Raw genomic sequence first — 12890 nt, 5'->3', positions numbered from 1 at the left:
CCTCTCTGCTCATGAGGACGCCAGTCCTAGTGGGTGAAGGTCCCACCCTCCTCCGGTGTGAACCTAACTTGACTAATTGCATCTGCAACAGCCCCAGAGTCATGTTCTAAGGTGACACTGTCACTGTTGGTCCAGGGCCGGCTTTGGGAAGCCCTGGTACAAGCAGGTTTAATTTGTGGACGCGATCGCCAGGAGAACCAGGCGCAGACAGGGCTTTGTAAGCGCAGGACTGGGAGAGGGGTGGTGCGAGGGACCCATGTTCCTCGTTACGAACTTTCTGTATCATGCGATCTGTTTCCAGGTGTATATATTTCGATGCCACTTAGACCGGGGCCTGCCTGGCAAACAGCAGACAGTCGGGACATGTCAGGGACCTGCTGGCACCTGGGTTTCTAAAACATAGCCCGATGCCAGGCAACACAGATGCTTTCTGTGGCTGCTGGCGGTGGGTGGGTGCGTGGGAAGCAGCATTCTTGGGGAGAAAAGCTCTTCGGGTCCCTCCAGCGATATATACGTTTTCCCCTTGGAATGGCCGCCACTGAGTGAGGTCAGACCCAATCTTCTCAGCATCTCTCCTGCTCCTGAGACAAGAACGTGGCTTTCGGGCAGCAAACTTCGGTCGAGACACACGCGCTTCCCACCCCTCCCCGCTCTCCCAGCAGGTAATGAACCTTGGCCTCAAGCCTCATTAAACCCCATTATATAATCACCCCCAGCCCGAGTTTCTTTATGACCCTTCCGGTGGCTGCTTTCTTGGGAGTCGGCGGTTAGGCATCATCAGTCTTTATTGCTACCTGCTGCTGCTTTCCGCCCCAAGTCGGGTTCCTGACTCAGCCCCAGGCTCGCCAGGCCAGGCCAGGCCCTGGGCACAGGGGCAGGTGTCTGCTGGGACAAGGGACAAAGGACAGGAGCTGCTTGGAGAAGAGATGGGGAGAGGGCAGGGGGAGACGGGCCAGGTGAGGGCGGGCCATCTCCCGGGCCACCGCGGGAAGGACAAGCATGTCATGAGACGGGGGCCTCACACCGAACTCCAGCTGCTGTCATTAGGGCCAGGATGGGGAAGACCGGGGACCATCAGTCACTGGTTCCCTTCGGTGGCTGCTGCCCTGAGCGCTCGGCCCCCACAGGCAGCTCATAAAGAAACACACAGAAAACTGCAGGGGGTAGAAGGAGCCAGTCATTCCTCATCTCCCACCGGGGACGTCGGGGCGCGGGAGCAGCCGGAGCTGGAGCTGCCTGCAGCTCACTCTTGCAGCTGCCAGGCCACCCCGGGGATGGCCACCACCTGGGACAGCGGACGCTCTGAATTTCAACACGGGAGTCCCGGGGGGGGGGAGGACTGGAGAGCCAGCGTGGGTGCCAGCCTGTCCCCACAGCACAACCTCCCGACGAGCAAGCGAGACGATGTGACCAAGGTCCCTGCTTGGAGAGCAAGCTGGCCCCCGTGAGGACGGCTCTGCGGTCTCATTCCGCAGGATCCTGTAGGGTGGTGGGTTCGAAATGAGCGCAGACTCCACCTCCTTCCTGACCTCGGGACCTCGGGCCAGTTCCGTGAACTCTCTCCACACACACCCCCCCCCCCATTTCCTCGGCTTTGTTTTCCCAACACCCCGCCTGGAGTCTCCAAAACCAGCTTTCTAAGTGAATTAAAAGAGGTGCCCAGGGAAAGCTCCCTGGGAAAGCCTTAGGATCACGGAGTTTCTAAGCTCTGAAACAGACCCTCATAGAGTCTCTTCTTGTCCAACTGGGGAAACTGAGACCCTGAGAGAGACAGGAGCTCACGGCATGAAAGTGACGCTAGAGTCAGACCTGGGTTCAAAAGCTACCACACAGGCAACCATCCTTCACCTTCGAGCCTGTCTCCTTATTTGTAAAATGGGAATAGCAATGCCTGCCTCAAAGAGCGTGGTCAGCCTTAGCTGTGACACGGCAGGGGCAGTGACCACACAGGCCACTGGTGGCATCACCGAGACTCCAAGAGACAGCTTCCCAGATCCAGCTCTGGGGCCTGTGCCACCAGGCTGCCTCATGCTGTTACTTGTTAGGGTCAAGGGAAATGGGACTGGTCCGTGGGGTCCAGCTGCTATCTGGGTGACACACTCACTGTCCCAGTGAGACGCCAATGCTCTTTTCCCCCTTTCAGAGATCAAGGGCGACTCCCCTGCATCCAAGGACCAGCACCGTCCAAAGAGGCAACCGTGCTTCCAGGGCCACTTAGTGCCGAGAGCTGATTTTAATTAAGGACTCTGCCCCCCGCCCAGGGGCAAACAGAGGAGCTGCTTCTCTCTGATGGAGACCAGGGTAGATGCAAAAGCTGGGAGCCACGGCGAACCCTCGCAAAGCTCCCTTCAGCACGAGGAGGGGTCTAAATGTGCAAGCCCATGGTGTTTTTATAAAACAAGCTACAGGTGATTCCTCTCTGGCCAGAGCTAAAGCACACAGCTGTGACCAAGCCCTCAGAGGTGGCCCTGCTGACGCCGACCCGCAGGATGGCGATGGCCGAAGACGGAGGTGGCTACTGAAGGCAGCCGCCAAGCCTCACGCCAAGGAAAATTCCAGGACCATGCAAAAGTGGGAAGATCAGCTGAAAAGCATTTAGCCACAGCCTCGGAATGAATCATGGAGCTAGAAGATGGAATGCTGCTAGGGAAAGGGGACTGAAAATATCACAGCATCAGGTGGTGTTTATTAAGCACTTACTGTGTGCCCAGCATGGTGCAGGCAACTCGACCTACACAAGCTCATCTAATCCTCGCAAACATCGATGGGTCTACTGTTTTCCCCGTTTTACAGGTGAGGAAACTGAGTCTCAACGAGGCTCTTAACTTGCTCAAGGTCAGGCACAGGGCCCAAAAGTAAGAGAGCTGGGACTTGAACCCAGGCGTCTCCCTGCAGGGCCAGGACGCCCTGCCTCCCCTGCCCAGCTGCCATCGCTCATTCATGACGTCATCACGTGTTCCTCATCCCAGCTCACGCAGCCACCCTTTGCCTGCCACGTGACTGCCACGGTCAGGGAGCACGTCTGGTCTCCCTGACAGTGATTCCTCCTGACAAATTGATAAATTGGCTTTCTGGCGCTGACGTGGGTCTCGGGTGCTATTTTGGTTTGCTTGAGCCAGGGCCTGCACCCCCTGGGCACAAACACAAGTCAGGCTCTGGAACTTCTCCTGACTGACGTCCACACGGGTCTCCTGACTCCCACAGTGGATGCGGGCTCCACATTTGTGGACTGGAAACTGAGTCCCCCCCCACCCCCACCCCCACCCCCACCCCCGGCCCCCCGCCCAGCTGGGCTAAGGCCGAGCTTCTGAACCCAACGGTCTTGACACCGGACACGTGTGTTGGATGTTTGTTCCACGTGCCGCTTTCCAGAGAATTAATGGGCTTCATCAAATTCTTAAAGTGCCCACGGCCTCTCCAAAAAACAGGTGGTAAAAGTCTTGTGTAAAGAGTAGAACCCCACATTTAGAGAAAGGGGTCCCTGCGGATACTTGAGGGGTCCTGGGGATCAAGTCACACATGATGATTAGTTCACGTACTCAGGAGTAAGAAAGAACCACATGCAAATTCCGGCTCGACTACTCGATAGAGTGTGACTTTGGGCAAGTTCTCTGCCGTCCCTCAGCCTCAGTTTCATCATCTGTACAATGGGAATAATCCATCGACACCATGGGTCACTCCAAGAATGAAATGAGACCATGCACGTGGTTTAGCAAGTACTGGTGCTTGACGATCGTCATAATTAGCAAGTCCCGGTGCTCAGTAAACATGACCTAGCATCGGTCAGAGCGGCAACACAACACGGACGCCCTGTGACTGTGTTAAGGGCCTGGGGTTATCTCCTCCGAAGCCCCGCTCCTCCCGGGTTCCCAGTCAACAAAAGCTCTTGCCTTGGACGGAGGACTGGCTGGGTTTCTTTCAGGGGCTCCCCCTCTGAACACGTCTGGGCCCCTGGCAGAGAAGATTAAATGCCTCCTCAGACCTCAGAAAGTTCCATTTCCGCCCTGAGTAATAACAACTTTATTTGCGGCAGAATCCGCGGGGGCAGAATGTAAGCCGCCCCGGGCCACGCTCGGCCCAGCATGAACCCCAATACATCTCGGAGACGGAAAGGTTATGCTGCGTTGACCTGCGTGGCGGGGGAAAATTACGAAACATAATCACAGAAGCCTTATCCACAGCGGAGAGAGAAAAAGCCTGTGACGGGCAGCTGAGAAGCAGGAGGACAAGCTGATGTTTCCGTCCCTGAACGCCCCGCTTCCCTGTCATCCCTACACACCTGCGGGGCCAGCGACAACAGCCAGCCACCCTCGGGAGGGCCAGCGACGCCCCCTTCCCTTGGGAACCACTCGCGGGGGCGCCTGTGGCGCAGGGGGGAGGTGGCTGGCTCAGCGAGCCCTTCGAGAGCGTTGTCACCCAAGCAGAAAAGGGAAAGAGAGCCTGCACCTGGACAGGTGACTTACTTGAGGAGAAGTTGGCCTCGGTGTGGACGGGAGGGGTGGAGGGCAGGAAAGGCCCGTGTCCCACGAAGAAGGAGCGGAGGGAGCGCTCGCACAGCAGCGGAGAGCGCTGCTGGGCCGGGATGTTCTCGCAGCTGCCCACGCTGCTGTGGATCTTGAGGTTCAAGGGCTTGCTCTTCTTCTTGGCTCTGGGAGGGAGACGGAGAGGAGAGGTAAATGGATGTGTGCGCACAGCAGTGAGAGCAGGGAGACGCGATCTCCTCAGCCTGGCGCCCAGCACCCACGCCCACCTTGACCTGGCCCTGAGGCCCTCCCCATCGCCCTCTCACTGCACTCCGGCCGCTATTCTGTGCTGTTTCTCACCCTTAATCCTCTGCTATGCTGTCCCCGTTGCCTGGAGTACCATCCCCTTCTTTGCCTTAATCTCCATCTATCTTTTATGACTTGTCTCCGGTGCCCTCTCCTCCAGGAAGCCTTCCATGATACCCCAATCCCTCCCAGCCAGGGTTGGCTATGTTCCTCCTAAGAAGCCTTCCCCCGATACTCCCTTTTCCCCTCTAGCCTGGGTTGGCTATTTCTCCTAAAATATTCTCTCTGTATCTCTGTGGCTGTGCTTGCCTATTTCCCCAAATTCATTCTTTCAGTTTTTATCTCCCAAGTGGACTGGGGGTCTCTGAGGGCAGTGATTCTGTGTTGTTCCTTTTTCTCTGCCCTCGGCAAGGAGCACAAAGCCCGGCACACAGTAGGTGCTCGTGAAATGCTTATTCAGGGACCGATCTGGATTGAGACTCTGGCACTTAATCACGTCGCATCCAAATCCTCTGTCTTCCACACTCCACTGGGGGCTCCTGGAGGCCAGGAACCTGTTGTTTCCGTTGTTGGGTCTCTCAGCCCCTTGGCACCAGCTGAATAGAACGAACCTCTCAAGCTGGTTTGGAAACAATTCCCCGCTTCCCAAAGAGCTTAGGTAATCCGTTTATGAAGTTTGGTTTGAAATGGCATCCAAAGCTCCCCGGGGCTCTCCTCCAGACCCCCCACGACACCCCACTCGCATCTGGCCTGGGGTTGGGCGCCCTCTTGTGGCCAAAGGGAACCCTCCTTGCAAATTTTCAGAGGTCCGGGTGGAGCACCTAGCAAGGTGTGTTCATTTAAGACTGAGGTCTGAGGCCTCCCGCACAAGTGGCCCCAAAAGTCGCCCTCTCCAGGCGGCCTGCTGCTGCTCCTCAATTTTAAGGGGTTCAGGGGTGCCTGCAGAGTCACCCCCTCGCAGTGCCTGCGCGGACAGCCCCACTCGCTGCACGTCGCCTGATTTTAATTCTCCATGTTTCGTCCCTGCGGCCCTCCCCATCCCCCCGTTTCTCACCCCCAACCCTTTGCTCATGCTGTTCCCACTGCCTGGAATACCGTTCCACTTCCATTCCAGAGGTCCGCTGGTCTTTGACTTAAGCAGAGCCACCGGCTCACGTGGCCTCTTGAGTGTGGGGTTGTGTCCCCTTGAACTCAAGAGCCACCACCCGGCCAGATCCCTCAGCGTCTCATTAACAGTGTCTGGAGCGTCTGGCCCAGCCAATTGGGAGGAAATGACAGAGCTGGGAACAGACAAGTTCCTCGCAGGCGCGGTGGGAGGACAGGCGTGAGCTCACAGTCTCCCACGCCACCCCGGGCAGGGCCGCGAGCTAATCCAGGACCGTTTCCCCAAACAGGAAAAAAATGACACCCCCATCCCGTCTTACACGTGGCCGAGCGAGCTGTCCCACCCTCTCCAACGGGGCCCTTGCAGTTGGCCTGTCTGATCACCTAGGAGGAGGCTCCGGGAGAGACCCTCTTCCAAACCAAAGAACAGCACCAGTTCTTGGGTGAAAAGGGAGGGGCCCGGGGTACACACGGACCCTCGACTCAGCTGCTGCGATTCCAGGGAAGGGGGCGGCTTGAAAAAACCAGGGCCTGGTAAACCGAACACTGGGAGCGTATTTAACGAGAGGCCACGCTGCTCCTTGGCCACAGGTGACAACCCTCATTTCTGGCTTGAGCACACTCCAAGTATGGCATTAATCAACCGGGGCCCTGAGGGAAAGGGGCACAGATGACCCCATCAGAACGCAGAAGCCAAAGCTCGCGTCTCGAGCTGCCTTCGACAGGTGCGGAGGAGCCTGCGACGGGTCCAGATGACACGTGAATGACATCTGTGTATTTTAACAGCTAAAATCTGAAAAATAAGCTTTCCCATCAACTACACAATTTCATCGCGATTATTTCCCGGTATACAGCTTTGTGTAAAATACACTGAGAAGAGAAAGCAGAAGAGAAAGCAGGAAGGAGGTGAGGGAGGAAAGACAGGAGCAGGAGAAGGTGCTGGTTGAAAAAAATGTTAAGTAAATTCAAGTGCAGGTCCCACCAGAAGGCCCTGTCCCCGAGCTGTGTATCCACCTGGACTCCACCCCAGATGCTTCCCTTCTGAGTCTGCCCCTTTTCCAGCCGGACCGTGGAGTCGAGCTCTGTTGGATTCAGTGTCACCCGCCCTACCCCGCACTGACCGCCCTGGTTGCAAATTTGGCACATGCCAACCCTGACACTCTAAGTGCAACGCCCGGTGTTGGGCACTGCGGGCATAAACGGAAAAGAGGAGACACAGTCCCGCCGTGTATCATTTCTGCACCAGCCCAGATCTGGCCACAAGGCAAGGGGTCTGCTCCACTGACACCTGCTAGCTGGTTGGTGTGACCCAACCAGAAACTGTCATTCACTGGAAGCGAGTGGGCCATGCTGTCTCATGCCCCATCCCAGTGGGCAAAAGGCAAGCATTTGTTCTGCTGGTTTGAACTGGGCAGCTCCAGACACAGATAATTCTAGCCTCGGGGTTGGCAAACTATGGGCCAGCCCTGGGCCAAAGCCAGCCCTTGGCCTGTTCTTGTAAATAAAGTTTTATTGGAACACAGCCGTGCCCAGCTATTTACACACTGTCTCTGACATTTGCTTGACGACAGCCGAGTTGGTTGCAACGCAGACTCTCAAAGGCAAAAATATTCATCCTCTTGCCCTTTACCAAAAGTTTGCCAGTTCCTGCTCCAGGCTCCCTCGTCCTCAGATGTTAATGGAGAAAACAAAACCCTAAAAAGAGCCAGAGTCTGGGATTTATTTCCCCTCTAGTGACAGCTTCTCTCTTGACCTTTTGTGTCTAAATAATGAACACTCTGCCTCCCTCCGCACAGCCCAGTCACAGCGGCCCGAATCGCCGGGGCTGGACATGGGCCATATCCGTCAGTGGTAACTGGGAAGCCCTTTGCCTAAATGCATGCTGTTCTATGCAGCGGCCAGAGCCACACGTGGCTACTAAAACTTAAGTTAATTTAAGGAAGAGAAAATTTTAAATTCTGTGCATCAGTCACAATCGCCGTAATTTAAATGCTCAGAGGTCACACGTGGCTAGTGGTTACCGGCATGGACCTGGTGGAAAATAAAACATTCCCATCCTTGCTGAAACCCCTTTTGGATATCGCTGTCCTAACAATCCCTGACCCCGGCATTGCAGGGCAAGGTCATTCACTGCTCTGCCCCCGCCCCCCCTCCTCTCCAGGCGAACAGGGTGGCCGGGCCTGGCCCAGCCTCCCCCCACATCTGAGCTCACCCAGACAGCCACCCTCGCTCGACTCTGCCTTCCAGGCCTGCTCTGTGCCAGTGTCCGGGCAGTGCTGATTTTCCTGCCTCCCTGTGATTAGCGACTAATCTTATTTTTTTGTTCCCCGACCCATAAATCAGTTACAGAGCAAATATTTACACAGGCCATCATTTCCGACTGAACCAGGGCTCGTGACAGCCTTCATTATTAAAAAGGGTGACTGATTTTGGGCAGAGATTTCCCGAGCATGCGGCTGGATGTTTTCTTTTAGGTTTCCTTCCCTGAAGAAAAGAACAATTTCCAAGATAAACTGGCACGGGGGTCTGCTCTTGCTATCTCCCTGGGGGGCCAGTGGGACATGGTCAGCCCAGTAAGTGCTGGCCTGGGCTAGCTTCTCCCCGCTTCTCTGGGCCTCCCCCTAACTCACAAACATCCCCTAAAGTCAGGAACCCTAAAGAAGAGAGAGGGAGAAGGGCCGGGAAGGGGAAACTGGCAGCATCGTTACTCTCAGCCCATGACACCCAAGGTGACCCCGAGGGAAGCCAAGTGTTGAGTTGATAAGATGGCCCGGTGGGGAAGCAGGAGGCTCTGTCATTACTTAGCAAGTCACCTCGGGCTATGAGGCTGGTTTTCCCTCTGGTCAGGAGCAGGGATTTGCTAAGTGGTCTCTGTCCCTCTCTGCTCCACATATCTTGGTTCTAATTGTGACAGCTGCCATTCATTGAGCTCTCACTATGTGCCTGGCCTTGTGCTGAGCATCTTATAGGCATTAGCTCATTCAGCTCTTCCAGATGGGGATTGTCACCTCCAGATGAAGAAACACAGGGTTGGTGGCATCCCAAGGGGTGTGTAAGGGGCAGAGCGAGGCTTTGACCTTGGCTCTGTCTTGACCCCCATGCTCTTCGTCTTAAAATCTATTGCAGCCTCCCCAGGACCTGGTTCTGCTGCTTGGCACACCTGGGCAAGGACGCTCGCTGCCATTTCAATTCTCACCCCGCCGGCATCTCCACATGGATGCATCTGGGGTCAGCACCCTAAGCAAATGCAGACGATTGTCATTCAGGTGGTGAGCCAGCAAAGGGCTTTCTCTCTGCAAGCAGGTCAGCCGGGAATATTTACTCAGGTAAACGCTGAGATTTTGCCACTACGGAATACTTCACAGAGCTTCCCTTACGCTGGGGAAAAATTACTGAGAGTGAGTCCTTATGGACATGGCTGAAGAGGCAATATTTCAATCTGGAAATTCTACGAGAAACACAGAGATGCGTCCACCATAGCCCCCCAGACAGACAATAACATCTACCAGCTGTCGAGGACCTGGGGACGGACTCAGACGACACTGGGGCTGGCTGGGCACCCCGGGCCAGTCGCTGAACCTCGGCTGCTCTTAGTTTCCTCACTTGTAAAATGAGGGCTGAGAGCAGATCACCCTTAAAAGCTCAGGGCCCTCCCGGTGACGTGTCTCCCCTTCCTGCAGACTTACGGCGTGACCTTGGGCAGGTCACAGCCTCTCGCTCAGGCGGCGGGATAACCTCTGCAGACCCTCCGCCCGCGCGTCCTCCGCGGGGCAGACGCGTCAGCACCGGCCGGGCAGGGAGCGCAGCAAAGCGGCAACTGGGGTGATCCCAGCGGCGCGGAATTTCCAATAAGTCACTCGTGGCTGTCGGGCAGTGACTCCGGGAAGAAAGCCTGGACCTCTGTCTCCATGGGGGTTTGAAGAGCTGTTGCCTGAAATCAGCGTCATGGTTTTTTCCAACCAAGGCCTTCGACCTGCTCTCAGCTTTTGCCTCCAGCGGTGCCTCGTTATACAATGTGCTCGTTTGGAATCGAATAATAGAGAGGGTGGGCCCACTGGAAATTATAACAACACACTCGTCCAGTAGTTGTTCTTGCTCAGCTGGACCCACGCGTTTAAATATCTTAGCTAGTGGCCTGTCTTGCTGCGAGCATTGCAGCTCAGGTGCCATCAGGAAAGCCAACACCAAGGCCCCCCAGGGACGGCCCCGTTTAGCGGGTCCGCACTGGGGCGTGGAGGGAGGGCAAAGCAGGAGACGTCTTCATAAGGGGCTGATTTAATAGCACAGGGCGCGAGCCTGCTTTAGACACTGTGCAGTGAGGTGGCTCCAAAGCCACGGTTGACAAGTTTTTCCGCAAAGGGCCACAGTCCGCATGACAGGTTTTTTCAGGCCATGCAGTCTCCATCGCAACTGCTCGGCTCTGCCACTGAATCGCAAGAGCCATCCAGGCAATCCATAAACACGTGGGCGTGGCTTTGCGTTCCAATAAAACTTTATTTACAAAAACAAGAAGTGGGCCAGCTTTGGGGGGCAGGGGGGCGGAGGGCATGGCTTCCCGACTCCTGTTCTACATGAGCAGAAAAATCTCCAAAACACATTGATCTTGGAAGAAAACTCACTGTCAACCAATACATATTGTATGATCTCATCTATACAAATATAAATATATATATATATATATAAATGTTAGTATGTATAAGTACATCTACACAATGTGTGAACAGACTTACTATATAGTCCTGTGATGTATTTAAGGTCATGGAAAGAGAACTGGCACGGTTTCCGCTGAGAGAGAGAGTGGAAGGGAGGGGGTTGGGGGAACCTCCATATCTGACTATGTGTGTGGATCGTTTTATAGCGACAGTGCCTACCACGAGTACAATGTATGTATAATTTGTAAGGAAGAAAAAAGCAAGGAGGGAGGGAAGGAAGAAGGGAAGAGTGTATATCAATAAAACTTTATTTACAAAAACAGGCAGTGGGCTACCTTTGGCCATGGGCCATGGTTTTCTAACCATTGGTCCAAAATATCAACTCCAATCAGACTGAGGGTTGCCGGGGGGCGGGGGCTGGGTGAAAAGGTGAAGGGATTAAGAACAGCTTGGTGGTTACAAAATAGTCCCAGGGATATAAAGTACAGCATAGGAAACTCAGTCAATAATATTGTGATAACTATGCAAGGTGCCAGGCGGGTACTGAAAATATCAGGGAACCACTCTGTAAATTATGATTGTCTCACCAGGACGCCGTACACCTGACACTAATGCAAAATAGTATTGAATGTAAACTAATTGGAAAAATTAAAATAATAAAATAAAATAAAAATAAAATAAAATAAAATAAAATAAAATAAAAAAGTATCAACTCCAGGAGTGTGGGCTCACGGCAGCTTTGTTAACTGCTCTATTCCTGGCATCCAGGACACACTGGACACACAGTTGAAGCTCAAGAAGCAGTTGCTGAAAGAATAAATAAAACCCAGCCTCTCTCTATTAACCTGGAAAACTAACAATTCAATGCTGTCCTGAGCCCATGACTGGAGCACGTATAAAGGGAATGTGGCCATGTTACTCGCTTAAATGTCTTGAACTAATTGTTGCCAGCACACAGGTTAATGAAATGGCACTGATCTTTAAAAAAAAAAATCAGTTCTCATTCTCACATTATCACATCAAAGGGGTCTCGCTCTGTGGCACGTTGCTGGCTCAGAAAACAGAGACAGAGGGGGCTGATGGCTTCTGCTCAGGGTAGAGAGATCTGTTTCCCAGTCCCCGCAGGTTCCCAGATCCGCAGGCAGATGTTCCCATCTCCAAGGAAACTGCATCTATAAATGCCACACGGTGTTTTCCAACCACAGGCCCACAGATTCGGATGCGGAGGAAAATCTACAAACCTTCGCCCCCAAATAGGAACAGGGCTTCAGGGGGAGCCTGACGCGGGCAGGGGGCAATGCAGCCAAGGCCACTTTCAAAAGAATCAGGGGTGTATTTTTGAAAAGGGGTGCGAGGAGAAACGGGAAGCTGTGCGGGTGAACTTTTAAAGTCGGAAGAAAATTGTTGCATTTTTCTGGGCACTTTGTTCCATGGTGCCCTGGAATCAAGGCTAATTGGCATCTCAACTAGCAGCCCGGGGCGGGGGGTGGTGGGGGTGGTAACGTCAAGTACAAATCCCTAGATCTTTAGAGTCTTACTGCTGCAAAGAAAGACTGCAGGGGTGGCCACGGAGCCATGGGCCTCACCTGGCTCCACAGGCACCTGGGAAACTGGATAAGAGAGAGGCTCCCTCCCCTCTTCTGCCCCAAAATGCAAATGCACCTGCCCATCAGCATCGGGATGAATTATGCATCAGGTTGGGCAGGTTGACGGAGACAGACAGCCGCCCACCAAAGGCCACGCTGGGTGCAGACAGAGCTGTCACATCCAGATGCTCCAAAAGGGCCCCTCCTGCCCCCCGTTTGCCTCGGCACAGATCCTGAGCTGCGTGGCTGTCTCCATCACCGTCTACAGCGTCCATCCCCGCTCTCTCGTGGATGCGGAGGCATCCAGCAAGGCAGGATGTCACTGGCCGAGCCGTGAGCTGCAAATTTAATCAAGGAGCAGGAGTGAAAATCAAACTAATAAATTTTACTGTCTCTCGGGGACCTTCCCAGACTGGGCGCTGGGATAAACGTTTCCCCAACATTGCCTCCAATCTTCAGAGCTCACGTGGGAGGTAGACGATCATGTCCCCATTGTACAGAGGAGGAAACTGAGGCACAGAGAACGGAAGCCGCTTGCCCCAAGGCCCACAGGGGTGGCATTCTGCCCAGACCTGGCTAGTCTCAGGTCTGCTCCTTCACTCCTGCAGGTTGTCGCTGCTGCAGTCAGGCTGGTGGGGGCCCCACAGAAGGAGAGATGACAAATGCGGGGAGTACGGAACAAAAAGACAACCAACCCGATGAAAAACTGGGCAAGAGACTTGAACTGGTATCTCTCCAAAGAAGAGACACAAGTGGCAGACAGCAGGCACACAAAAGAG

At 54.4% G+C, this 12890-nt stretch overlaps 1 protein-coding gene across 2 annotated transcripts in view; it reads right to left on the bottom strand.

The window, feature by feature from the left end:
- The window catches only part of KSR2 (kinase suppressor of ras 2), a 166895-nt gene that overhangs the window by 74800 nt on the left and 79205 nt on the right, over positions 1 to 12890 (bottom strand). For both annotated transcript variants that reach the window (XM_087828699.1, XM_087828698.1), the window contains exon 5: positions 4464 to 4648. In XM_087828699.1, coding sequence (XP_087684825.1) covers positions 4464 to 4648 — 185 coding nt within the window. The remainder of the gene's footprint in view (positions 1 to 4463; positions 4649 to 12890) is intronic.

This window comes from Miniopterus natalensis, chromosome 20 (genome assembly GCF_054644295.1).
Source record: "Miniopterus natalensis isolate mMinNat1 chromosome 20, mMinNat1.hap1, whole genome shotgun sequence".
NCBI classification, from domain to species: domain Eukaryota; kingdom Metazoa; phylum Chordata; class Mammalia; order Chiroptera; family Miniopteridae; genus Miniopterus; species Miniopterus natalensis.
This window is presented reverse-complemented; position numbering and strand designations above follow the sequence as displayed.